The sequence below is a fragment of the Triturus cristatus genome, chromosome 3_2 (assembly GCF_964204655.1).
Source record: "Triturus cristatus chromosome 3_2, aTriCri1.1, whole genome shotgun sequence".
NCBI lineage: Eukaryota > Metazoa > Chordata > Amphibia > Caudata > Salamandridae > Triturus > Triturus cristatus.
This window is the reverse complement of record NC_140584.1, coordinates 692632253-692660121: the sequence shown is the minus strand read 5'-3', so window position 1 is coordinate 692660121 and position 27869 is coordinate 692632253. Positions and strand designations below refer to the sequence as shown.

The window sequence follows — 27869 nt, the reverse complement described above, 5'->3', positions numbered from 1 at the left end:
TCCCGCTAGCGCATCACCCAGCCCTATCGGTCACACAAGAAAAGGTTGGCATGGATCTGTTCCGGCGGGCCGGAATAGACACGTTGGGTGACCTGTACACAAATGGCGAATTCCAGACACTTGATAAGCTGCGATACATCAGCAATCCAACCCCACTATTCAGTTTTAACTTCTATAGACTGCAGAGGGCACTACGGGAACACTACCCGTCACATCCAGAGGAACCACCTACCCTGGAACCTCTACAACTACTCCTGACTACACCAAGGGCATCACACCTGGTCTCCAAACTTTATGCGAGTATACAAGGGGCGATAGGGACCAACACACACAAGGCCAGGGACAGATGGAGCGCAGGACTAACAGAACCCCTGACGGATGTGGAGTGGGATTCCGCTTGCATGCTCACGGGCATGCTTACTCCCAACGGGAACCTGAAAATTATACATTACAAATATTTGCATCAAGTGTACCACACACCTCAGAGGCTTCACAAACATGGCTTACGAGATGATTCTAAATGTTGTAGGTGCGGTCAGGAGGATGCAGATTTCATGCATCTAGCTTGGCACTGTCGTAGAGTGGCGGGATATTGGGAACGGGTCGTAGAGGTTCTGAGTGAGATGTTGGGGGTTGCAGTGAAGTGCGAGGCGAAGGTCTGTCTGCTGGGTATTACTCCACATCTGAAAGCTTTAAGGCGTAGATTCTGTGCAGTGGCGCTGCTGCTGGCTAAAAGAAGGGTGTCACTACACTGGCAGAGTAAAAGAGCGCCAGAAGTAAAACACTGGCTCGAAGACATGGTGTACTGTCGAGATACGCTAGTAACATATGAAGAGGAGTTGCCGGGCGGCTCTAAGCCCAAAGACTATTGGGGGTACTTGCGAGCCTATTTACTTGAACATGACAAGACAGACACAGACACGGCAAGTGTGTGAGCTGAAAAACTACAGATGCCAATACGGGGTGCTCAGTTATGCAGTGCCGACGCTTAGGAGGGAGGATGCCGTGACGCAGAGGGGAGGTTGCAGGGGGGGACCTATAAGTTGGGGAAGGTAATGTTAAGATAAGTTTCAGTTACAAACAAAAATGCGCGTACAATACACCAAAAACTGTTAAAATGTAAGACTACAAATGTACCAGACAGCGTGCGGAGCACTGACACACACCTGCATGATGTAGGTTACCACGCCGCCGGTCCGCTGGATGTCGGCTGATGGGCTGTGTACAACTAGCATTGTGGCGCAAAACTGTAATTGCATGTAGCCGGCCCGAGGTGGATGTAGGCAAGTGCAGTATAAATGATTCGCGACATGTTGGATGTGTGTTAACAATGTGCAATAAAACTCTTACAATAAAAAAAAAAAAAAAAAAAAAAATCTATACATTTTACACAACCCAGTCTGGCGAGCCAACACAACCCTTTTCTTGAGATATATTGACGATATCTTAGTTATTTGGAAGGGTTCTAGAACTCTTTTGGAGCACAGCATCACTGAGTTAAATCAGTGCAACCCAAGAATACAATTCACCCATGACATTCAAAATGACAAGATCAACTTTCTGGACATTGAGATTCACAAATCTACGCATGGCTTAATCACCACGATTTACAGAAAACCCACAGATGTCAACAATGCACTGCATTTCAGCAGTGCCCACCCATACTCTTTGAAGAAACATTTACCGGTGTCTCAACTTACGAGAATCAAAAGGATTACTTCAGACAACCATCAATGTGAAACGGACATTAAACAACAATTGGCCAAATACAAAAACAGGGGCTATCCTGACAACATCCTCCTTGAGGCAGAACAAAAAGTGGCACAAAAAAGACGAGAAGATCTACTTCTTACTACCTCTAAGGCCTCTTCTAAACGGGAAGTTTTTGTATTAAGACACTCTGTGCAATCCAAAAACATCAAATCAATCATTCACAAACGATGGGACATCATTGCACAAGAAGCTGATTTTCACGAGTTGTTTAAGGATCCCCCTATGTTTGCACACACTAGACCGAAGAACTTGAGGGATCTTCTTAAAAACAAAGTTAAACCTCAAACTGCGAAAAATACAGGGATGAAAAAATGCCACAACTGTGGGCAATGTGGCAACGTCATAGTAGGAAAAGCTTTCACACATCCACATACAGGCAAAACTATCACATTACAACACACATCAGATTGCAACACTGAGTGGGTCATTTATGCCATTAAATGCCCTTGCGGCTTGGTATATGTAGGGAGGACGAGTCGTAAGATCAAGACCAGAATTATCGAACACAAGAGTAGAATTCGTAATAGGAACACGACCTCCTCTTTGGTTACACACTGGATCAACACACCTCATATCATCCCCCAATTACGATTCACTATTTTGGAACGTCTTCCCATACTGTCAGACAGAGATATGAACACAGTTCTTTCATGCAGAGAAACATATTGGATAAAATTCCTGGGAACGGTGATCCCGGGTGGTCTTAATGACCACTACGAAATGTTATGTTTCATCTGAAAGTTTTGTAACATCATGTATTTCACTTCTTTGTAAAGGATTTGCACTCGAACCACGTTTCTCGTCTTTACACTTATTTCAAACTTTTTTTTTTTTTTTTTTCGCTTTCTTTTTTTATATACATGCGGCAGATTAGTTTGTACTCGTAGTGCTTTACAGCAAAATCACTGTTAATAATTGACTAATTTACGAACAGTTACTCCTTTTTACTCTTTCCATTTCCATTACATGAACAGCACGTTAGTCCTTCGTTCATGTCATTTGAGCACCACCGTTTTCGTTATAACCGACACACTCGTCATCCACACGCATGCGCTAGCAGAAGGCTTGCGATTCCCGGAAGTTTAGCTGACAAGCACGAAGACTTCACTAGTAAGGTGAGACGCGATCGCGGTCATTGAGCTTAGACATTGCATTACAACCACTCGGTTGTTTCTAACCCACGGCTTCGCTTGTTACAGACACATTCAACTCATTGACCGGCAGACACTTAGACCCTTTCATGACTCCAGGCGGTACAGCAGGGTGAGTCGGGGCGTAATTTACTTTACTTTCCTTTGAGTGTCCGTTTCTTTGACTTTTCAGTTTAGACACGCTTCTTACGTAGAGCTCATTCATCACGTTCTCTTACAGATACTTTGAGTTATGCACGATTAAATAACATTCCGGTAAGCATACACTTTCTCACTTTGAGCATTACGCTCTTTTCTCCTTAACGGCTTCTCAGACACACACCTTGGTGAGATTTCATTTTTCTCGCACGTTAACTTCTTGTTGTGGGTTCCCATCCTATGATCTTCCTACGAGTGCAAATCCTATAAATCCATCATACATGTCATTTTACTAATTGCATTCATGTGGCTTTTGTTGTAGCTCCGGCTGGAGGCTGAAAAGAACTCAAAAGAGAGCAACTTCATTTATTAAATATGATTGTTTGTGAACGTATATATCCCCTGACGAAGGGTTAATAATTAACCCGAAATGCATTGGGACCTTGTTTTTTACAATTGTTGAACATTGTAATTTAATTTGGATTGATATACAAATACCACAATTGATGTATTGTGACGATAACAGTACAAACTGAACCAGTTAAAAAATACAAAAAAATACAAACAAACAGTGGTAAAACCAGTTACTTGTTCACTGTTTTTATACCATTTGTATCTTGTTTCACTGTATAACTATTGCACATTTTGTATATTTTCGGTTTACTTTTATTGAGACCTTAGGGTCCTAGCTGTGATTCACGCAGGCTCTGGTCCTTCCAGAACCTCCTTCAGCTTTTGGAACACTGTCATTGCTTTGTATGTTATGTGATATTATTGCACCTTGTATTATCAACCTATGTTCAAGTTGTGCATATTTCTTTGAAAAGTATAAATAAAGTTAAAAAAAAAAAAAAATAGATGTTGGAGGGGTTGTGGGCTACTAGGAATTTTTCGGCATATTTGGTGGGATTGCCCCTCTATCCGACATTTCCAGAAGGTAATTCTGTCACAGATAACGGAGATCCTAGGCTACTCGATCTCTTAAAATCCGGAGTATGTCCTGCTGGGCCTACCGGACCGCGCCTTGAAGCGCCAGACAGTGGAGCATCGCTCCATACTATGGCTCTGTCTGGGGGCGGCCAAAATGACCCTAGCTGCAGCATGGAAGGAACCGGAGGCCCCTATGCTTTCCAAATGGCACTCTAGGCTGTGGCAGGCCCTAGTCAGAGAGAGGTGTTGTACTTTAAAACCGCAACATCGACTGGACAGCTTCCTCTACATTGTAGTTGTTGTTTCTGGCCCGCTGAATACAATCACTCACAAACCTGTTCATTCTCTCTACTAGCCCACTGGTCTGGAGATGATAAAGCAAACTTTTTAAATGCTTGACACCATTTATAAATTGTACTACATTGTCAGAGATAAGATGTTTGGAAAACCCTTCTCTAGGAAAGCATTATTTGCAGTAGGTGTGGAAAAGAAGCGTATTTCTGGCCATTTACTGTAGTAATCAATTAAAATAAAGCATAATGCAAATGATGCGGCAGAAAACTGAATGGACCAGCCATATCAATACCCAATTTAGCCCATTATCTGTCAGGATGTTGGAAAGGCTGCAAATGTGGAAACATCACTTTAAGGCCTTTTTCAGATTTACTACACAAAACACATTCGTTTACTTCAAATTCAATATCCATGTCTATTGAAGGCCACCAATAGTAAGCTCTGGCTCATCTTTTGTCATAATTGCCCCCAAATGAGACATATTAACCAACCTTTGACGCAATGCCACTGGGGAACACACGTCACCTCCCAACACAACACCACCTTCAATGGACAGTTCCACAGCAATTTTGCAATAAGGCTGAATCTCTAAGTTTACACACCTCTCTTTTGGCCAGCCATTAGTAATATAATCCTGGACTTTATTCAAAACAGGATCTACCTCTCTTTCTTGTTTCCACTCCTTTTCAGAACACGCGTAATACTCAGGCATATCCATTGCAGCTACAAAACAATTCTCAAAGTCTTCCTCAGGATCTGTCATATCTTGATCACTCACTGACAACCTGGACAACATATCTGCAGTTATATTGTCTTTTCCACGGTTGAGTGAAATCGCAAAGTCATTATGTAAAAGTGTTGTGGTTAGCAGGTCTATATGGGGAGTGTTATACCTGACTCTCTCACACAATGCTTTTAGTCTGTTAGGAGGCAAAATCTCCTACCCCATACAAATGACTTACATTTTTCTATCGCCCAATAGCAGGCTAACAAATATTTCTCAATTGCAGAGTAATTGAACTTTGTTTTTTAAAGAACTCTTAATGCATAACTTAGAGTGACAGACTCACACCCATTATTTTGAGTGAGCACAGCCCCCATCCCATACTTGCTTGCATCAACTGAAATGGTGCATGGAAACTCAGGATCATGAGAATGTAATGCCCTTGCCCCTGTCATTTAATCTTCGACCATATTGAAAGTCTCTTGACAACAGTCAACCCACTCAAACTGGATATTACTCTTTAACATTTTTGTGAGTCTTTTATTTTAGACGCAACCCCCCCGGAATGAATTTGGTGTATAACTCACATTGTCTAATAAATGAGCATAATTCATCTTTGTTCTTGGGTGATGGATAATCCACAACCGCTTTTTCCAGTCCAGGTCTCAGGAAAAATTCCTGCACACGAAATACTGTGACCCAAAAACTCAACTTTCTCCTTACAGAACTAACAACTGATACCTTTGTCTAAAAAAAAACAACCTGGGAACCTTCTATGAAATGGAGTCATGATCTTCTAACCTTTTTTGCAAAAATCAACATATCACCATGGAAAACTGCGACTCCCTTGATAGTGCCCAAAAATTGATGCATGATATGCTGGAAAACTGATGCAGCCAATGTCAGCCCAAATGGCATGTGACAGAATTGGTTTATGTCAGAAGGAGTATTAAAAGCTGTGTAGTGTCTGGATGATCCTTCCAACTTGACCTGATGGTATGCCGAGGTCAATTCAATTTTCGAAAATCACTCCGCTTCACCCAGCATTTGCAACAAATCACTAATCTTCAGCAAAGGGTGAGAATCAACCCATATGTCTCTATTAAGACTCCTCAAGTCAACACATAACTGAAACTATCTGCCCTGTACTTTCCAGCCACCGCTAAAGGAGACAACAATAAACTTGACTTGAAACTAGAACTATGTAACCTACTCTATTCTTTGTCCAAATCCTCTCTTAAACTAAATGGAATGGATCTAATCTTGTGTTTGACAGGTATAGCTTCCTGTTTGACTTTAATCTTGTGTTTGAAATATGAAATCCATCCCATTCTTTTAGCAAAAACCTCAGGAAACTCTTGCTCAACAAAATCTGACAGAGACACATCCTTTACAACTAACACAGGTTCCCTTATGCCTGGTCTGCGTATCAAACGGAACAACCCTTGAAGATACCGTCCTAAAATATTTAGACCCTTCTTAGCTACATATACTTTTCTAAATATTTTCCGGAACCTGAACTTCAATGTATCCTCAAGAAATCATTTAAACTCTATCTTTCTGCCCTCATAGGATGCATAGCTACAATGGACACAATTGAAGAACCGAGCAACTTAAAGAAAGCACTACAATTGCATAATGTACAGGCATACAAAACAGATTTGACGTAGCAATAGCAGGAATTTCAATAGCTATATACTTCATTTCAGTTTAAACTTCCACAGTTGCCCGAGGTCAGGCATGATCAGTTCATGCAGTTTTAGTTTCCACTTTCCATTTTGTTATTTCTGATGTTTTTCAGAGTAGAGTGTTAAGAAAATACCTACAATGGATGATCTATTCATCTCTAACAAGGAACACCTCAAGGCACATATAATATTTCATTGAGGTTAATTAGGATGAGGGCTAGAAGATAAAGTTATGACGAAGACAACGTAACATATCAACATTCGTGTTTGGTAATATGATGTTAGAAAAGCAAAGCCACAGCTTCCGAGTGGTTCCATATTGTATGTTACTCATTTAACCAGCCCTGGCTTTTTAGTCGGCACCAATTTTCATACTGGGATTTTGAAAACACATACACTAAAAGTGAAACTATAAAATACAGAACGCAAAGTGATGTTGGCTAGAAAGCTAGGCATGGCTTGATGTGTCACACATAATATGGGGCAGATATGTACATTAATCAGTAAAGGTCAGGACATTATTTGTACTCCTTACACATGGAAGGAAACTAACACATTCTAACCTGTCTGCTTCTGATTTGAGAATAGGCATGTCATTTCTAAAGATGCATGCTATCAAATCTGTAACCTGTGAGTTAGTATGAAAAAAATATATTATTTATTTTATTTATTTTGAGGGTTTTATATAGCGCGAACAAGACCCTTGCGGGTATCAGAGTGCTTTACAAGGTAAATATCAAGGACACATAGGCATAGAGTAAAAAACATAAAGTTCCATACAAATCAAGAATCACGTAATCACAATAACCCTAGCAAGGTAAGTATCGAGGACACATAGGCATCAAGTAAAAACCATAAAGTTCAATACAAATCAAGAGTTACGTAAACACAATTACCCTAACTCAGGTGAATTTCGCCATGAGAAGAGCTTTCACTTCTTTTTTTAATATAGTTTATACAACATGAGCCAACTAAATAAGAAGCAAAAGTGGCTTGGCCACTGCAGGACTTTTTTCTCTCTACTTTCAGTGGCGCCCTACAGCAGGACAGTTTCAGGGAAGCATCATCTACCAAGGCACAGCACTCATCCATCATCACAATTTGCATACAGGCACAAATGCACTTGTAACACACACAGATGCACAAAACATATTTCCATGTTCACATGCAGTCAGAGAAAAATAGCAACAGGCATTCATGCACACAAAAACAACATACATTGAGACACCAATGCGCAGAGACCAATACATTTACAGGTATATACTTACCATGAACACACACAAAGCACATCTACAAGCATTCAGGTACAAACAGACCATCACACATAATGACACGTATTTACAATCAACATACATTCAACATACAATCAACAAAAAGAAGGATAAATACAAACATACAAAATACAAACAATGCACATGATGCATACACAATCGGAGACTACATGCATGTAGGAAGGTGTGCACAAGCAGGTGACTATGCATGACTGTGCAGATGAATGATCAATTGATGCTGAAGTGGATACATTGATAACTAAATGAACGAGTGTGGGTGGAGTTACGGATGCTTAGACAAATAAAATAGGGATATATGGATGGAAGATTGTGGATTTTGGAGGGTTGAGTATGTGTGAACAGATGAGGGATAGACATGTTGGAAGATAGGTGTGGATGGAGAGCCATTCATTCATCGCCTTATTCATCTGATGGAGCATAATATTTGTAAATTAAGTCTGCTTGGGAAAATCCACCCATGTGTGTGTTTTAATAAATTACTAATGTGTGTGAAAAACCAAAATTACTAAACGTGAAGACTTTTTAGTGTACAACCGAAAATATGCAAAGCTGCACGAGTCTTGTTAGAATCAGAATAACACATGTAACATAAAGATTCTTATTTAGGTTTATGAATAATAATAGAATGAGAAGAAATTATTAATTTGTGTGTCTAAAATTAATGTTCTCATGTTTCCGGAACTGCAGGAATATTCAAGCACAAACATGAAAAAGCTCTTTTATTCCTCGTGAAAATAGTGTTGGTCTAGAAATGTAGAAATGATTTTCTTTTCTGTCTTTCTTTCCTAAAACATACAGGCCTCAGCCAATGTATTAGGTAGGGGATATGCGTATGTGCTCCTGTGTCTTTCCTTATGTTGTTTCCTGATGTCCTTGTGAAGTATAATATTTACATCCAGCGGATAATAGTATGACTCTTTCCTGTCTAGGCAAGGATTTAGAATGAAACTGTTGCTATGTAGTTACAAAATATGTAATTGTAGTTTTCTGTTTCCTCTCTAGGAAGATATACAATTTTAGACAAAGAGTGTTTAGTGAAATTTGTAAAGTCGTCGTCAGGAGATGTTTTCCTCCCCTAGTTCTAACCAATGAGAATGGTTTGTGTACCAAAGTTGCTAAGTTAGTATAAAGATGCTGGTGTGAAAATGATCATCAGCTCGTTCACATTCAGGTGCCCTGTCCTGCATTCGTGGTATGCTGTATGCCATGCTGTCCTGATTCCTGATCTGGCTGGCAATCCTGTCTGCGAAAATTCTTTCCCTAGAGACTTAGCACATCATCGGCTGGTGATGCTGCCTACACTATTCTCCTACGGCCTCGGAAACAGTTTTCTTGACTAATCGCACGCTGGGCATTAGTTTTCTCTAATTTACAGAGAGGTAATTGAACTGTGATTATCCCTGATGTTTCTTTGTTCACTCTCTCCCTCCTCTATTCCTCACCTGATGTTTTGACGATCTCTGTATAAATCTGCCTAATGATAACTGTGATATTTTGTTTGCCTGTGATATTATGAGCAAGATGTTTATTTTATGATTTGTATTTCTGTATGCGCATTCATATTAACGAAATAATACTAACAAGCATTTACAATGCAATGGTCTCGGCATTGGTAAAGTTAGAGCTATTGGCATTGCTCATGACATTATTTTTGTTTATGTTTTTGTTTTTAAAACATTTAAAGAAACAGCATTGTCATGAGCAATGCCAATAGCTCTAACTTTAACAATGCTGAGACCGTTGCATTGTAAATGCTTGTTCTCTGTGTGAGCTGTGCTTTTGTCCTTTTATTGGCGCCGGGTACAGTAGAAGGATAGGGGAGCTTCTAATCTTTAACCTCTGACCTCGGACAAAACAAAGGTCGGCAGGCCGAGCGTATGGTTAACGCAGACTGGAGGTGTCGACGGGGTTGTTGAGGGGTCAGTGTTATATGGGGACTCAGTCCGTGTCCCGGAGAGCTTGCTGTGACGCTGCACACACCACGCACGCATGGCGACATTGACGCTACGCCGACGAGATAGCTGAGTCGGTGGAGCGCCTGTTTCAAGTGAGATATTTGAGTCCTGGCAGGTTCTTCCCAATTTGTATGTCACTTCGTTGTGAATATAAAGAGAACCGCATTTGTTTAATGAGTGCAGGGCTTGAATACCACAAGGACGGGTCCAGCGCTCTCAACTGACACAGGGTGTTATAGTAAGCGTTTCCGCAGTGTGCCGAGAAGCAAATCTGTTCACATTGTGCGCTACAGTGGGAGTGTTCCCTGTAATGCGCATCTTATGTTTTATGGTACGGTGCCACTAAGCGTTTGTAATATGACGTTATTCCATAAACAGGGCACTATTGACTGTTTTCACTGCATCCGTGTAAACGTTAATTCGAAGAGCCGTCTTTTACATTAACTCTTTCATCAACAGCCCGGACTGCCTTGGAAATGTAGTCCCACCCAAGTCAAGACTACCGCAGCCTCAACCTCATGTGGACGACAGCCCACCAGGATTGGCAACCGCGGCCTGTACTGTGCAAACAGATCTCCACAGCACACCCCAACCCACTCGGCCACCTAACAACTTCACACCGACAGCTTGCATGACTGCCAGCAACAAGCACGCAGCCCACGCCTCCAGCCCGCAGCCCGCCTCCCCAAAACATGCACGAATGGATGCTGAACACGCAGAGAGGGCTGTTCACAGCCAGTCACCACTTGAAGGAAAACAGCAACTTCGTGTAACTGCAAAGTAAACACGGCCGGCCTTCAGGGGTCAGGCAGAGACCTGCGACTTCCGCAGCGCCTTCTGCTGTGTGTGTGGGCGCTGCCTGCGCTCTCGGCCCAGACACTGCAGCCTGCTAAAACCCAGCATCGCACTCTGATACCGGACAACTGGACAGCACAAACCCAATGAGGTGCAAGTGCTTGAGTGATGGGTGCTGTGAATGCCCACTTCCAATGGCACTCGTGGCAGTGACCTCAGAATGATGAAAGGCAGAGTCAGGCACTGCTGTTTTTAACTGATTAAATAGAGATGTCCAGTGCAGGCACATCAAGCATAATTTAAGGTAAGGGAGCAACGCCGGGACACCACCGCCTTTCTCCGAGGCAGAGGAGAACTGCCTCGGAGAAACGCAGCCTCGGTTTCGGATTCGGGGGCGTGTTTCTTTTTCTCTCCTCTTGCCATTGGCAGGAGGAGAGAAAAACACACCCTGCGAAAAGCAACGAAAAAACACGCCCCCTGATCCGAAAAAGACGGGGCTTCAACGGAGTGACTGGACCTCTTCTCCAGTGGCTGGCCAGCATTTAAGAGGCCAGCCAATGGAGAACAGGGCAGAAGAGGGGCGGGTGCAAGCCCCTCTTCTCAATGACATTAAATCTCCGGACTTCCGGTCTGCCGACCGGATGGTCCCGAGACCTAAAAAGGTACCTAGAAACAATTGTGTCTGTCGTTATTTTCTGAGTCAATACTTTTTTTATGATAATATCTGTTATATTACTGATGTATTTGTGGTGTATTTTATGGTATAGCTGTTTCTTCATTACAGGTCCTCATGAAAGAATAGTTCTCTGATTTCTCTACTTAGTCCTTTTCAGCTCTACCAAATATCCATTGGAGGACCTTTAATATTGTTAATGCTAACAGAAAGGATAATGACTTATCGGCCCGTCATTATAGTAGTTAAGCCTCCTATAGTATTGTAAAGGTTGGTGTGGGATATTATAGGATGTTTTTCCCCTACCGCTTCCGCTGCATCACATCTATCCTTGCATTCACCCATCCCTCATTCACTAATCCATTCATCCAGCCATGCACTGTCATCCATCCATGCACTGTGGCCCATTCAAATGCCTATGCGCTCAATTACTCATCTGTTTATCCATACATGCATGGAACTCTTCATCCAACCATTGACGTATTCTGGCATTAATTAACTCACTCACCAATCAATAAAATAACACACAAATTTGGCAATCAGTAACTCTTACTTATGAAAAAAAATACCAAAGCTTGTTTTAAATGGGGCATGTTAGAACAAAAGACATTGCTTATAAAATATTCACTTCCTTTCAAGTACAGTCATAAATGCACATTCACAAATCTTAACCTATGGTAAAAATGGATTTATTTACCATTACTAAGTGAACAGAATTTTACCTCAATCACCGTCCATTGTTCGACTACGATTGCGTCATTTCCTTTCCTGTGTGAGCCTGGAATGCCACAGCCTTCTTCCTCGTAGATGAATAATCCATCCAGGGACTTGGACAAGTGATCTCCTATGGAAACATGGATACGCTACAGTAAACAACTTGCATGGTTTGATTTCCTCCCCACACCAACGCATAGAGAGAGCCTGGCAAGTCTTAAAATGGTAATTGCTAATCGGGGTGATACACCACATGCGCTTTTCTTTTTCCACTTCTACGCACACAGAAAAAAAAAACTTTCCTAAAAAGTGACCTAATTCTACTTTTTCAAAGGCTGCGTTTGTGAAAAGGGGTGGCAGAGTAGGCCCGCCTGAAGGCTTCTGTGGTGACTAAATAGAGTTAGTAAAAAACGCTGGCACTCGTCAGTGAAAACGTGCATTGGCATGTGCCGTGGACGGTGCCAGGGACCCACCTTCACAAAGGCACACATCATCATGGAAACTAGCCGGCTGTACATAACTGATTACAGGAAATGTAACATCCCCGGAGTGCGCTGCGCCATCATGAATGGACTCTTTCTGCTTTTTAAACTTGTGTTGTCCACAGAGTTGTCTGTCGTTTGAATTACTTAAACAAGGAAACCAAACTGCCAACACCCTGCTGCCTAAGTAACTGGGACGATTCCTAAAGGGAAGGAAGCCCTAGGCGGGAGTTGCTTCGTTCTACTGCCAGTGTTTACAAAAGCACAACTCATGGGTACACATAATTCTGTATTTTTCTAATTACACAAGCAGTACGTAAACAACTCCTATTTGCAGGGTGTATCATTAATATCTTACACTACACGGAGGTGCTGCATGCCACAGATGATGGCTAATACACATCTTAAACTGCAGTTTTTAACAATGCTAATTGAGGACACAAAAAGTAATGTTGAATGGCAAAAATGCTTAAGTATGAAGGTAGAGGGTTTGGGGATCTGAAACAATAAACAATGGGACATGCTGATGTCATTTGTGATTTAAAGGCCACCATATAAGTCACGTGTGATGTCTTATGTAAGAGTTACGGTTCATAGTATTTCTTTTTCAGACATTTTCATCTGTATTTCTTCATATGTTTTTCAAACAATATATATAATTGTTGAATGCTGCAAATTACACAAGAAAAACTCCAAAGCTGAGCTGTTTCCTTAAGAAGACGTTTATTTCAATATAGAACCCAAGACAGCTTCCCTGCTTAACAGGCCAACATGTGACTGATTCAGTTTACAATCTAAAACTCCCCAACATTCTTTAATACCATTCTATATTCCACTAGGGCCCTCAAATAAGCAAGGGTAATAAAAGAACACACTCACAGCATACAAGAATAATATGCATACTACAATAATGTGCCATCGTTTTTGTTTTTCATAAAAAATAAAGCTGTCCTTCATGTTCTCCACGGGGTTAGTTTTCACATGGGAACATTACTAGTAAAAGTGTCATGCTTTTTTGTACAGCACATTGGGGAGTAACACTGGTCAAAATATGCTTTTTAAAGGAAACGTTAGAGTAAGATTGGGAGGGAGCGCAAACATATTATCTGTGTCCCTTAAAGATATACCTAGGACTGATTCTACCCGGTTCATATCACTCGTGCAGATAAATGTGCTGTCTGAGTAACATTGGTGTCTCAGGCGTTCCTTAAGATAACAAGTAGCATAAAACCATTAATAAACAAATGAACCGAGAAAATAAAAGATAGGCCATACTAGTTTGTTAAGTAATTCACCAGTTCCTTCCGAAGAGTAAACAATAATGAGCCCATGCAGGCACCAAGATAAGCCGTGGTCCGCAAAGGTGCAATCACTGTAAATATTGTCCGACCACTGCCATTGAGTCCAAAGATTCAGAATCTTCGTAGCAGAGGTCACATGTAAGGAAGTCTTTCGTGTCACTTAAACGGAGAATGAAAGAGACCAAGGAAGGGAACCCAAAATAACAAAGGTGGTGGACGCAAAGCCAGGATGAACTATGCAAGAGCAGCAGTCCTACAACAAATGAAAAGTTGCCAAGCAGCATCTTGCCTGTTCTTACCTATATATATATATTTACACACAATAATTGATTACATAGTTGATACAAAATAAAGCAAATCAAACAATCAGATTGCCCTTAGCATAATTTTTAATTTCATTGGCACCGCCCTTTCATGATTCCAAAATTCATTAATATAACTGTTGAAATGCCATCTGTCATTAACTATCAATACTACTACTCAGAATTCATCCTGTCAGTCCAATCAGCCACCAGTGCCCAGATCAGAATTCCACACATCCTCGCCTTGCTGCCCTTACAGTGATGTTATTCTTCGGGTGATGCACAGAGAGCAATCTAGATAGCTATTGATTATAAATAGGAGGGTCGGAATTCAGCCAAACTGTGGCTGTACAAATATGAGTCACCGCCATAGTATAGCTATAGCCCCAAATTGCTCATCAAATCCAAACATTATCAAATGAGGCATACTCACAACCTGTATATTAAAAGTAGTCATTAAAACGCCACCAATTTCTTCCTTTTAAGCTCTTACCCTTATATAGGTTTAAAACATGTGTGCTACATCTTCTCCATGCCCTCCACAATGAGGACAACTCAATAGAATCAGGCTTTTCCCCCAAATGAACAACTTGACAGGTGTATAATAAAGACTGAATATGGTTTCACAGTGTTGATTCTTCAATCCTGCTGATAATAAATCCTCCTGGCCCACCTCCAGTGATTTCTGAAAATGTGTATTACTAAACCCATATCTCCCGGCCCATTTTCCTGCTTGAATTTCTTGATCATCCGGCATAAGATCGATCAAAAGTTTATAAACCTGCCTGACCCTATCTCCTCTAAATCTAGCCACCAATTCGACGAGTGGTACCTGCTCTACTGATAGTTGATTTATATCAATTTTTGACACAAAGTCCCTGATTTGCAAATAATTAAAAAAGCTTAGTCTAGTCAAGCCAAATTTGGCAATCTCTGCTTGCTAACACGCAAGACTATTCTTGTCGTGAAGAATAGTTGGGGAGATTGACAAACTCCAAAGAAGAGTATAATTATTATACTTTACTATGACCTTTTTCGACTTGAGTTGTTTCCAGACCTTTCTGGAGGTTTCTAGATCCTGACCGTCTTAAATTTGACATTTTGTGTAATAATGTGGTTCTATAGACCTTAAAAAGAGTTCTTTAGGCTCCATTCCCAATATCAACTCATATGTAGATGGTGGTTCCGCAGGCCCCGAATCTCTGCTCCACCTTACAGTAATAAGGACCCCCATATGCTGCAACATACCTGCCCAATAGTAATATCTGAAGTTAGGTGCAGCCCAAGCACTTCTGTTGCCAACGGAGCACCAAATATCTTAAAGCTCTCCTTGCCCTTTTATATTCCCTTGTAAAATTAATACATATGACCTCCATTTTCCTGAACCACTGCTGCTCAATCTCTAGTGGTATAGCCCTAAATAGAAATAGGATAGATGGAAATATCAAAAATGTTATTACATTACACCTGCCTAAGAGGGTAAGAGTAACTTATTAATCCTCATTAAATCCCACCTGGCTTTTTCCAACATTGGGCTAAAATGTAGCCCCATTAATTCTCCACTTTGGCCGCAATAATTACTCCCAGGTACGTTGCGCTATCAACTCTACACTCGATCATATAAATTTCTCTGGAACACACTATGTTTTTCCATTACTCAAATAATAACTGCCTATTTTACTGAAATTTCCCTTTCTACCTCTACTATGGCTCCTTCAGGGTCTGATGTCACTAGCAAGATGTCATCGGCATATGCCAATTTCTTAGTATTAAAATCATTCACTGTTACTGCCCCTTATTAAAACATTCCTTTCAAGACAGACTATAAATGGGTCAATATAAAGTGCAAATGAAAGGGGTGAACATGGATATTCCTGCCTTGTTCCACTTGTAATTTCGATCATATAAGATTCCCTCCCCATTATTTTTGGTCTATCTGTAGGATTTTGATATAGTGAGTCTATTGCTGTTATAAAGCCAGGACCTAACCCCTTCCCCTTGAGTATCTCCCACAAATAGCTCCATTCGACCCAATCAAAAGCTTTCTTAGAGTCATGCAGAATCAAAGCCAGTAGATGCCCTAATGCTTCTGCTGCGTCAAATAACGTTATTACTTGCCTAATATGGTCAGTTGTCCTGTGACCAGGGATAAACCAGTGTTGCCAGGGTAAGACCAATTTGGCTATTACCCTGGCAAACGTGTCGTGAATATCTTCGAATAGATCTTCACATCGCAATCAATCAGCGAGATTGGTCTATACGAGCCAAGATTCAAATGGAGCTTCCCCCCTCTTTCTTAACACCATATTGTTAGCAGCCATCCACGAAGTTAGAGCTAAACACCCCCATGCTTCAAAGAAGATATTAACAATATCCTCTGCCAGTTCAGAATAAAATACAAAGTAAAATCCTAGCGATATCTTATCTGGCCCACCGCCTTTCTGGTTGCCAATGAATTGAAGGCTAGCTTCACTTCTTTCAATGTAATCAGAGAATTCAAAGCTACCTGCTATTCTTCATGTAGCCTGCCTCCCTTCACGACATCCAAATACTGTTTAACTTAACCCAGCAAAATAAAAACAACTTCCTGATCATGTTTTTTGTAGTATCCCTTAAATATTCTGACAATGACGTCCGAGGTAGTAACCAAGTGCCCTTCCCCATCCATCATGGCATTGATACCGCTATGTATCTCTTTCTGTCGTGTATGCAGTGCCAAGAGCAAGCCTATACTGTCACTATACTCATAAGTCTGCGATTTTCCTATTATAATAAGTAATGATAATAGCCTTAACTACTGAAATCCGTTGCTACTTTTCCTGATCCCCCTGTCCTTCAGCAATCACATTAATATACAAGGCTTCTAGTTCAGCAAGCTCTTTATAGTACTCCCGGGTGTTATTGGCCTGCTTCCCATGATTGTGGAGATTAAAACAGAGAGTCTCACCCCTAATTCCAGTTTTAAGTGAATCACAAACTATGCCCTCTGGAGCACTACCTCTATTTAAATCCATAAAATCTAACAGCTATCCCCTCATGTGATCTATATATTCAGAATATTCAGAATTAAGGAGAAATCACCTGTCAAAAGTCCATATCTGTGGCGGCCTAGTTACAGCCGAAACTTGACACTCTACTATCAAGGGATTGTGATCCGAGAAGACCCTTTAGAATTTCTCGAAACCAACCTACTTTGCAAGCCCAACAGATTAAAAAAATAATCCAAAGGCACAAATTTATTATGAGGGTATGAGAAATATGTATAGCCTCGGTCTGGAAACATTAACCCGCCCAGACACATATACACCCCAAACTGTAATGAGTTCTGAATGAAATCGATGTGGAGATTGAAATCACCTCACACTGCAAGCGAAATTGGCCTCAAGGCCAATTTCACATTCAAATACTCCTTTACTGCTTGTTTGTCCAGATTAGAGCCATAGATAGAGCATATAGTAAGGTTTGACCCCCCCCAACCTGACATTCTGCCATTTGCCACCAGCCCGAACTGCCAAGCCATGTCTGTTCCCATGAGGTACAGTGTCAGACTGATTTGCATATGGCCATGTCTTAACTGGGGTGGCAGAGTGAGCTAAAGAATGATGATGGATTAAACCAAGATCAGTTGACTGGGGGAGAGTGTTTGCAATGTTCAACACTCCATCCATCATCCCCTTTGGTTTTGCTATTATAGAAACCATACCAGTTTTGAAATAACAAAACTCCCGACTTCTTTTCATGTGACTCAAAAGAAAATGGCATGTTACAGAAAAAACAGTATGCAGTGGGTTGCCAGGGACATTATAATTAATTCTGGTGACACATGAATCCTGTGGCTTATCAAAAAAGAACAACTTTATTCCTCATAAAATGCTAAATTAAGGCTAGACATGCATTTTATTTCCAGCTGAACCACCATGTTCTTTTGCACTGTCAAAGCACAATCACTGAAACAAGACTACCTCAGGTGCAGGGGATGTCTTGAATGCCTTGAAAAATGAATACCAAGTTCCACGCCTTTGAAGTATGTGAGGTAGCAACATCCTGGGTTGGAACACGGCAGCGCAACTGTGTGTTGTGACAGTGTATTCCCCTCTCAGTACCAGGTTTGTTAAGAAAGGCATGGAAAGGTTTCTTGACCAAAAGGGGAGGGTGAATAGAAGAGGCTCCCACCCATAATCTTCACTCGGTGGTTAATCTTTCCAATCTATTAACAAGCATTGGCAAAGCCAATACGGTTTGGCCTTGACAAGCCTGTGTTGTGTTTATTTTACAAATCTGTGCAACAGACGTTAAAAGAGTTAAAATACAAAAAAGTAAAAATGCTGCTGTCTAAAAGTGGCATCTATATGTTTATAAAAAATAAGTAAAAAAATAATGACCTGTCACCAAAACAAATTGAAATATCATGGAATGAAAGGAGATTTGAAAGCAAAGATTGGCCTACCAGCTCTGGGACAAAAGTGGACTAGTTTTTAGATGGATATACGCATATATGCAAGAGCAATATGCCATCACTCACAGTGAAGAGAACCAATGGCTGAAGTGCACTGACCAACTGCCCCATGTTATTCTGTGGTAGGCATAAGCAAACGTGAATGACACTTGAACAGACTAGTGGAAAAAGAGGGATGGCTGAAAGCCAGCGAATGTATATATGTATGGATGTATTTTTATTGGGAATCTTTGGGAAACATGAGACGGCGATGCTACTGAAGCAATCTCTAGGCCAGGCTTAAGAAGTGGAATTTCTCTTTAAAAATATTGGAGTTACAAATTTTGTGTACCTGGAATTCCAGTCAACCCTAAATGATTATGGAGAAAGAGGTGGAGCAGGAAATTCTGTGTGATACAGATCAGGGATTACAGTTTTAGTTGAGAGCTATGAATTTGCCAAGTACAAAGATGCCTTAATCATTACATTACTGGATTTACCCGTTTAATTTTTGTAAAAGAACCAGAAAAGCAAGCTTTCAATTTAAAGCGTAATGATCAGAATGGAATGCACTGAGAAGACAACCAACCAGATCTCCAGGATTGTAACTTGGTGATGGAATGTTGACTGACAGCTTTAGCCGTGGTATTGTTGTATTCAAGCCAATGTATTATTGTTGTTTTAAATGATTATTATAGCTAGCATGGCCATAGACATAGGATCAATATGTGGAGAAGCAAGCAGAAAAATAGTGACATCTTGTGTTACTTAAGCAGACTCAGCTAGAGCCAAGTATTAGGACCAATTATTTTGCATATCCTTACTATAACACTGTAGATACCACTTTAAACACCAGTTGACTCCTTCAGTCCGACAAATAAGGGGATGAAATGCTGAATAGGGAGTTCTCTGAATACCCAAGTCTAAACTCAAAGAAAGGTCACACATATCTGATCATCCTTTTTAACTGAAGGCCACCAGAAGGAATGTAATACTAAATCTAGTGTTGAAGCATGTACTCTATGTCCTCCTGAGTCATGAGTACTCCTTTATACTTCCCCTTGGAGTGGTTTAGTGGGAATTAATAAGGTATTTTGGTAAAAATGTAGTTCATCACACAGTGTTAGAATCTGTTACTCTTTTAATTCTGCATGGTTTAGATCTTCATGATCCCTTTTCACTCTTTCTAAAAAAAACAGACAGGACTACTTGCACAGTTTAATGGCTTGAAATAAACATTTGTTCAATCTCAATAGGAGGTTCAATATATCGCCAAGACAGACTGTCTGAGATGGTATTCTTTGATTCACGTACATAGGTGATGAAAGTCATATTGTGAAAAAAAAAAACATAAGCCCAGCAGGCTTGCAAGCTATTACGACACTGCAAATTTTACAAGCATTGTAAATTATTGGTGACCAGTTCACGCTCTGAAAGGTTCTCAATTTCCCATCAGATATAGTCGCCATAATTTATAAGCATGTTAGACAGACGGAAGCTATCATTCCAGAACTTGGTAGTTTAATGCACAAAGGCTTAGAGTATAAGAGAAATAGCAGATGGAGTGTTGTAGGCCATGCCCTAGAGCTATTTCTGAGGTGTCTGTTTCACCAATAAACTGTCCAGAGAGATCAGGATGACTGAGTATTGGAGCCTGAGTAAAGGAATATTCAAATTCTTGACAAGCTTGTTTAGCTAGGTTGGTCCACAGGAATAATTTTTGCATATCTTCTTAATTTATGGTTTTACTGATATTGCTTGTATATTTAGAAAAATGTGGAAGAAACTGTTCGTAAAAATGAGCACACCCTAGGAAGTTTTTTTTTCACATTACAGTTCAAATCTCCTTATTGAGTTTGAAACGTAACACATACACTCACCTACAACCATTGGCCGGTAAAGGCAGTAACTGTATAAGAGCAATAACTGGGGTATGGAGGCATGGAGGGATAGACACAAGGAGAGGACCGGAGGTGGGTGGTAGGGCGAGGTGGGTTAGGGTGGGATGACCAGGAAGCAGATGTATACACATCAAGTACTCAGTGCAGGCTAGTTAATGGGGTGGTATCCATGTCATTATTGTTCCTGCGGCTCCTGTCCAGTTAATCAAAGGACCCTGAGATATTTTGGTCATGTGACCTCTCGTAAGTTGCTAGCTAGGAACTGGATGCAAGGGCCCCACATTTTATCGAAGTAGGATAGTGCACCTTCTACGGAGGCTGTGATCTTCTCTATTGCCAAAATGTCCCACAGTTTATGTAGCCAGTTTGAGTGTACTGGCACAGTATTCTTGTCTCAGTTCGACAGGAGGACTTTTATGGCCACCCAATGCGTCAGTGTGATTGCCTTACCCCTACTGGAGTTGAGTGGGTAGGTCAGAGGATTAGAAAGTCCCAACAGATTGTCACGGTAAGCCAGTAAGGTTGGTTGCAAAAACACATCTACATCCCTAAGAACCTCTTCCCAGTAGTGCTGAAGATTGGGGCAGTGCCATAAGAGGCGGGTAGGCGAGCCTTAGTTGACCGCAGTTGCGTCAACATAGGCCTCTAGTGCCAGTCTTCTAAATCGCCACTCCACCTGGGGTAAAATACCAGTAATGTGCCACTTTTAGCATGGACTCTTGCCTGGCTGAGCTAATGGAGGAGGTGGGAGCTCCATGGAGGATATCAAACCCTCTGTTAGAAGTGAATGTGCAGTCTAATTCAGCCTCTCACCTCCTCTGTGCTACGCAAACAAATGATGGACGGAATGCTGAATGAATCATACATTCACCCCCAGTCAAGAGATCTGGGTTAAATCCATTGTTCTATTGCTCACCATGCCACCCCAGTTTAGACCCAGCCATATGCAAATCAGTCTTGACCCTGTGCCTCATGGGAACAGTTCAGACCAAACTGCCAAGCCAGGTCTTCCCTGGACCGCAAACAAGCATCCTGGGACTGGTTTCTGGGTATTACCCTTCATCAGCCAGGCTAGCTTGAATCTAGGAGCACAGTGAGCAAGGGACCCACGTCTGGGCATACCCATCCCACTTAGGGTGAAAAGTGCTACGCAAACAAATGATGTACGGAATGCTGAATGAATCATACATTCACCTCCAGTCAAGAGGTCTGGGTTAAATCCATCATTCTTTTGCTCACCATGTGACCCCAGTTTAGACCCAGCCATATGCAAATCAGTCTTGACCCTGTGCCTCATGGGTACAGTCCAGACCGAACTGCCAAGCCAGGTCCTCCCTGGACCGGAAACAAGCATCCTGGGACCAGTTTCTGGGTTTTACCCTTCATAAGCCAGGCTAGCTTGAATCCAGTGGCACAGTGAGCAAGGGTCCCACGTCTGGGCATACCCATCCCACTCAGGGTGAAAAGTGCTACGCCAACAAATGATGGACGGAATGGTGAATGAACCATACATTCACCCCCCAGTCAAGGGATCTGGGTTAAATCCATTGTTCTTTTGCTCACCATGACACCCCAGTTTAGTCCCAGCCATATGCAAATCAGTCTTGACCCTGTGCCTCATGGGAACAGTCCAGACCGAACTGCCAAGCCAGGTCCTCCCTGGACCGCAAACAAGCATCCTGGGACCGGTTTCTGGATATTACCCTTCATCAGCCAGGCTAGCTTGAATCCAGGCGCACAGTGAGCAAGGGACCCACATCTGGGGATACCCATCCCACTTAGGGGAAAGGTTCACTCTCAATCTTTTTTTTGTTCTTGTTTGGCCTAAATGCCCCTCATGAGCTAAAACGATTAGGTTGTGTCTTAAGGCAACAGGTGGAATAAATAATTCTCCTCTCATGAATACAACGTCACCACATACGGATAACTCATCCAGAATCTTAACATAAGGTCTGATGGAGGGAGAAACTGAGCTTTCTCTCCTATTGCCTAGTAGGATTAATCGTTTAAGTTCTAACATGGAATTATCCTTTGACATTTCTCTGATCCATTCAGTTTCTGTTAGAGCTTGAGATTCAAACACACTTAGTACATCTTGAACTGATGCAACAGCTCCTTCTCTTTGTTTCTTTAGAACAACATTTTTATCAACAGTCTCCCAATCAAGAGACAGTCACATTTTTCCAACCTTGAATGTAAACTATATTGTAACAATATTCCTGAAGACGAGAAGCCAATCTAGCTAATCTCGTCGAACATTTAGTGGTAGCACCCGGTAACAAAACTTTGATAAGAGGTTTATGGTCTGACTTAAGTGTGAATTTTGAGCCCCACAAGTAAGTTCGGAAGTATTCACAACCCCAAGCAGCTGCCAACGTTTCACGTTCTATCACTGAATAATTCTTTTCGGAATTAGTCAGCGTTCTAGATGCAAATGCTACTGTTTTTTCATGACCATTGTGCATTTGAGCCAAGACAGCACCAAGACCAGTGGCACTGGCATCCACAGTGAGTACTGATTGGCGTTTGGTATCAAAAGGAGTGAGAATACCTGCTTCACACATACTTTTTTTATGTCTTCAAAGCATGTTTGTTGTGGTGCGCCCCACACAAAAGTGACACCTTTCTTTAAGAGAGATCTCAAAGTGACTGTTTTGGTAGAAAAATCCTTGACAAACTTTGAATAATATTCGATGAGTCCTAAGAAGGACCTCAGCTTGTCCTTGTCAGAAAGAATGGGAGCTGAACGGATAGCATCTAAAAGATTTTGTTTGGGTCTTACCCCAAGGTCTGAAATTTCATACCCTAGATAATCAACTTTATCAACAAAAAATTTACATTTCTCACTTCTGAGGGTTAAGCCAGATTCTCTGTTTTTGAATAAAGCTTCTCTGAGCGTGTGATTATGTTGATCTCTAGTGTCACCAAAAATGAGGATATCATCTTGAAAAAAGACAATGTTTTTAACATCTTTAAAAAGTACATTCGTCATTCTTTGAAAGATGATGGCAGCTGAGCAAAGACCGAACGGCATCCTGGTGCATTGAAAAATGCCATCCATAGTGATAGAGGCTTGGATTCATCATGTAGTTTAATCTGGTGATAAGCATTTTTTAAATCTAATTTGGAAAAAAATTTACCGCCACTCAGAGCCAGAATCAACTCATTGAAATTCGGTAGAGGAAAGGTGTCAACTACCACATTTTGATTAAGGGACCTGAGGTCAATGCAAAATCTAAATTTTCCATCCGATTTTTCAGTGATGACCACCGGAGAAACCCACATGGAGCTCTCCACTGGTTCAATTACACCAGAAGTAACCATATCTTTCAACATTTCTCTAACAGCCTCTCTGGCAATTAAGGGTGTCCTGCGCACCTTGTGTTGCATAGGAATGGCATTGGATTTTAAAATTATTTTATGTACATAACCCTTAAAGCAGCCTAACTCATCCCTAAATACATCTTTCGCTTCCTCTAAGATTTTCTCTAAGGATGGGTTTTCAATCACCATCACTTGGGTAGGAGCTCTGGGATCAACTATGATCGAGAGATCATATTGATGCATCCACCCAAGGATGGGTGGTCCATCAGTGGCAACATATACTTTACCTTGTATGGATCTGCCACTAAATTCAATGTGGAATTCATGTATCCCAGCAGATTTATTGTTTCCCCTTGATAACCCCCAGGATTAATATCTTTGGGCAGTAGGGTAACATCCGACCATGACATATCATATATGTTTTTTGGAATGATGGTATACATGGACCCACAGTCCACCATCAACTGTACTGGTTTACTATTAATCAAGAAGTCTGCTTTAGGTCTATTCTTTCTACCTATGTGGTCATCAATACTTAAAATGTTATCAGCAAGATCATCTACACTTTAAATGTTATCAACTTGTTGAATAGCTGTTTTAGTTATACAGGGTGAGTCAATGTTTTGAGGCATGGCGTTAGAGTTGTCTTTTATTATGGCAACTCTCTGTTTAAAAGATTGCTTGCACATATTAAAAAAGTGACCTCTGCGTCCACATTTCTTGCAAATTTTATCAATTGCTGGACATTTGCGATAATCTGCATTATGAAACGAGCTGCCACATCTATAGCATGATCTAATTTGTTGTCTACCTCTTTGCGAAAATTTACCTGACTTAAATACAGCTGCAACATCTGAATCATCTCTAGACACAACAGATACACTATCAGAATTACTTTCATGTTTTTTGGTCAACTCACGCATACAATATTGAGATTGTTCAAGAACTTTGGCAATATCTATTGCATTTTTTAAGGAAGGATTTTTTGCAGCCCAAAGTCGCTCTTGTGTTTTTTTGCATCCGCACTGTACTATTAATTGGTCTCGAACAAGTTTGTCAGTCATTGCACCAAAGTTGCACTTTGGGGATAGTTCACGAAGTTTCGATACAAAATCATCGACAGATTGATTTTCCTCTTGCTTATGTGTATAAAAATGATACCGATTCATAACGATATTGATTTCTTTGGCAAACCTTGTTTCGAGACGTTTCTTTGCTTCCAAATAAACATCTTCAATGGCATTCCAATTAGGTAAAGTGGCAAGGGGAAGATATTTAAAAATGCGTTGACCTTCCTTGCCGAGATTGTTTAACAAAAGAGCTTTTTTCCTTGCAGCACTGAATTTAGAACCATCAAGTGTGTCTATGTAGTTTTCAAACATGGGTAGCCAGTCTTCCCATTCAATGGATAGTGGTCCCGAAGAGGCTAAGAAAATGGGAAGTGAAATAATTGAGCCCTGAGATTCCATTGCTGTAATCACGGTAAAATGAAGAGGTTTGTTAAAAAAAAAAAACTAATGTGAAACCTTTTGCAGCGCAAATGTGTAAAACTTAATCAGGTGTGTGAATCACCGAAGAAATGTAGAGCTCTGGGAAACACACAATGCTGTTCAAAATAAAGCAAGCATAGGATGGTCAAAGTTTTAAATGTTGAGGAAAATAAACAGTAGGTACCTTAGAGCGATGAACGATCCTTGCGATGTGCGTTGACAAAAACGAATCAATGATCACAGGTTGCAATGCGTGAGGAAAAAGAGTAAATGAGGCATTAGCAGTTGCAGGAACACGAAGAAAGAAACTTTAGCAAGATGGCCACCGACGTCGTAATGACGTGCTTTTTGAAGGCAGTAGAGCTTGTTCTGTAAGCGTGCGTAACGTGTGTGACTTCTTGTTTTGAAGAGTAGTTGGGCACAGGATTTCAGGAGGAGATTGTGACGTGGGAGCGAAGCTTCGTGTGCTGCTGTGCGTGCGTGTGAGTAATGGCTCAAGCACCGGCAATAACTTTAAAAGACTAACGGTAATCCGCCCCAGAGAAAATGAGGGAATCTCACTGTTTCTTGGCACCAAACTACTTGAAGGAGGAAGTTGAAGTCTGGAAGGTCCAAAGTGGCGTTATGCTCCGATGGACACCGCAGAGAGTACGAATCCTCCGTGAAGTTGCACACCGCGTGGGTCTTGAGCCGCTACCACAGCAGAAGCGCTGGCCAACTCGTCGCCAATGTTAAGATGGTAACTTCAATCAGCAGAAGAACACAGGTAACGATATAATGTAGTTCTTTATTGAAGTTAGTGGCCTACGTGGAAAGCGATGCTCATCCTAGGCCAGTCAGTCATCAACTGCCTAGTTCAGAATCTCTCACTCCTAGGTGGAACGTGGAATGCACTAGGCACAGTGCTCCACACTCCATGCTAGGGGAGAACTTAACTTAGAGAAGACTACAACAGAAAACATTTAGTTCATTTCGACAAATTAGCTATATTTCTGCTTTTCATCATATATTTGTTGCCACTCACTGTCATTGTTTCAATATTTAACTGCTACTGGAACATGTTTATTGCAATAACTGATCACATTTCTTCTATTAAGGATGAAGGAGTGAGAGCTTAGTTTAGCTTAATAGAGAAAAAGTGACTTCCTTCTCCTAAACTTACTTTGGGGCTGAATACACTTGGAAACATGTTGGCCAAATTTCATCTCACCCCATGTGTGCCCAGCTACAATTCACACGTAGCACAGATAATACTGCCCTAAACTTAACCAAACTAATTAACATCAAAAGGCCCATCTGGGACTCTAAGGATGCGTTCCCTAAGGAAAGCAAACCACCATGAGCCACTCACTCCAGTTGCACACAGTTACTGATAGGACCTGCTCCTCACAGTATGCTCTCACCTAAACTACTCAAGGTTGTCTTATGCCGACTTGTACATTTGTCAGTATGATAGTCCACTGCGGATTTGCCAGTGCATACGACTTGTTTTATAACCATGCTTGCTTACATCTCTTTCGGCTCACTGCAGCAGTTTTTTGCATGCCTCTTACTGTCTATTGGTGTGACCCACCATGTTGTATTACCTGTCAAACATTGGCTATACACTACTTTTTGGAAATGCTCCGAATTATGTTGAGGTATACATTTTTCAATAAAAATAAACAAAATTAAAAAATAAAGCAGTGCAAAGATACAACAGTTTATACATTTTTAGGTGCAAAAATTAATGCCTACCTCGGTGCACTTCCCACGGCACTAGAGAATCAATTAAAGATAATCCTTGTTTGAAATAGGAAGTTGTTAGTTCAAGCCAGTCTGCTTCCAAATTGCTGACTATAGTTCCTTTTCGCGTAACCTTCATTGACAGCCTGCCCTCATGATATGTCCATCCAGCAGCGTCATCATCATAAATATTAAAGACTGCGTATAATGTAGCATCTAGTGGAAAACCAAAATCAAAATATCTAAAATTACAAAAAATTCTAATAATCATTACCAACAGCTGTACATTGGAACAGTTGCTTGTGCCATGTCTATATTCTCAATATCTGTTCCAAAAGAGTATCTGGCTTTCATACACTGAGAACTGGATTCACGGTTCTTACTGTTATAGCAGACTCCCATGAAGGCCATTCTTGGGAGTCTGCCTTAGCATTGACTTTTCAAAACCAGCAACGATGTTTAAACCCCAAATAATCTGTTTATTTTAGAGAAAGATGATTTTACCACTAGTATTTTCAATACTAGCCTGACCAATGAGCCACTTGCCAGGCAAATGGAACGGCTTTGCATGTATTTGAGTCAAGCCTACTAGACAGCAGAAACGGTGTCTGTTGCGAGGCATATTATGGCTTGCCAAGAAAATAGAGGGGCCTTGAGCCCACCCATTGCTTACCATTGGTTGACTTACCTTGTCACTCTCATCTGTCAGCTTCTTATTTGTGTGCTAAATTGTCAATCTGGTGTTTATGCTTCCCATCGAACATTGCCTTTTTACAGTCTCT

The 27869-nt window shown here is 41.1% G+C and overlaps 1 protein-coding gene across 3 annotated transcripts in view; it reads right to left on the bottom strand.

The window, feature by feature from the left end:
- RFTN2 (raftlin family member 2) overlaps positions 1-27869 on the bottom strand; it is a 428987-nt gene that overhangs the window by 186552 nt on the left and 214566 nt on the right. For all 3 annotated transcript variants that reach the window (XM_085648739.1, XM_085648741.1, XM_085648740.1), the window contains exons 5-6: positions 27100-27303; positions 12136-12257 (exon numbers count right to left, since the gene is read on the bottom strand). In XM_085648739.1, the coding sequence (XP_085504865.1) occupies positions 12136-12257; positions 27100-27303 (326 nt within the window). The remainder of the gene's footprint in view (positions 1-12135; positions 12258-27099; positions 27304-27869) is intronic.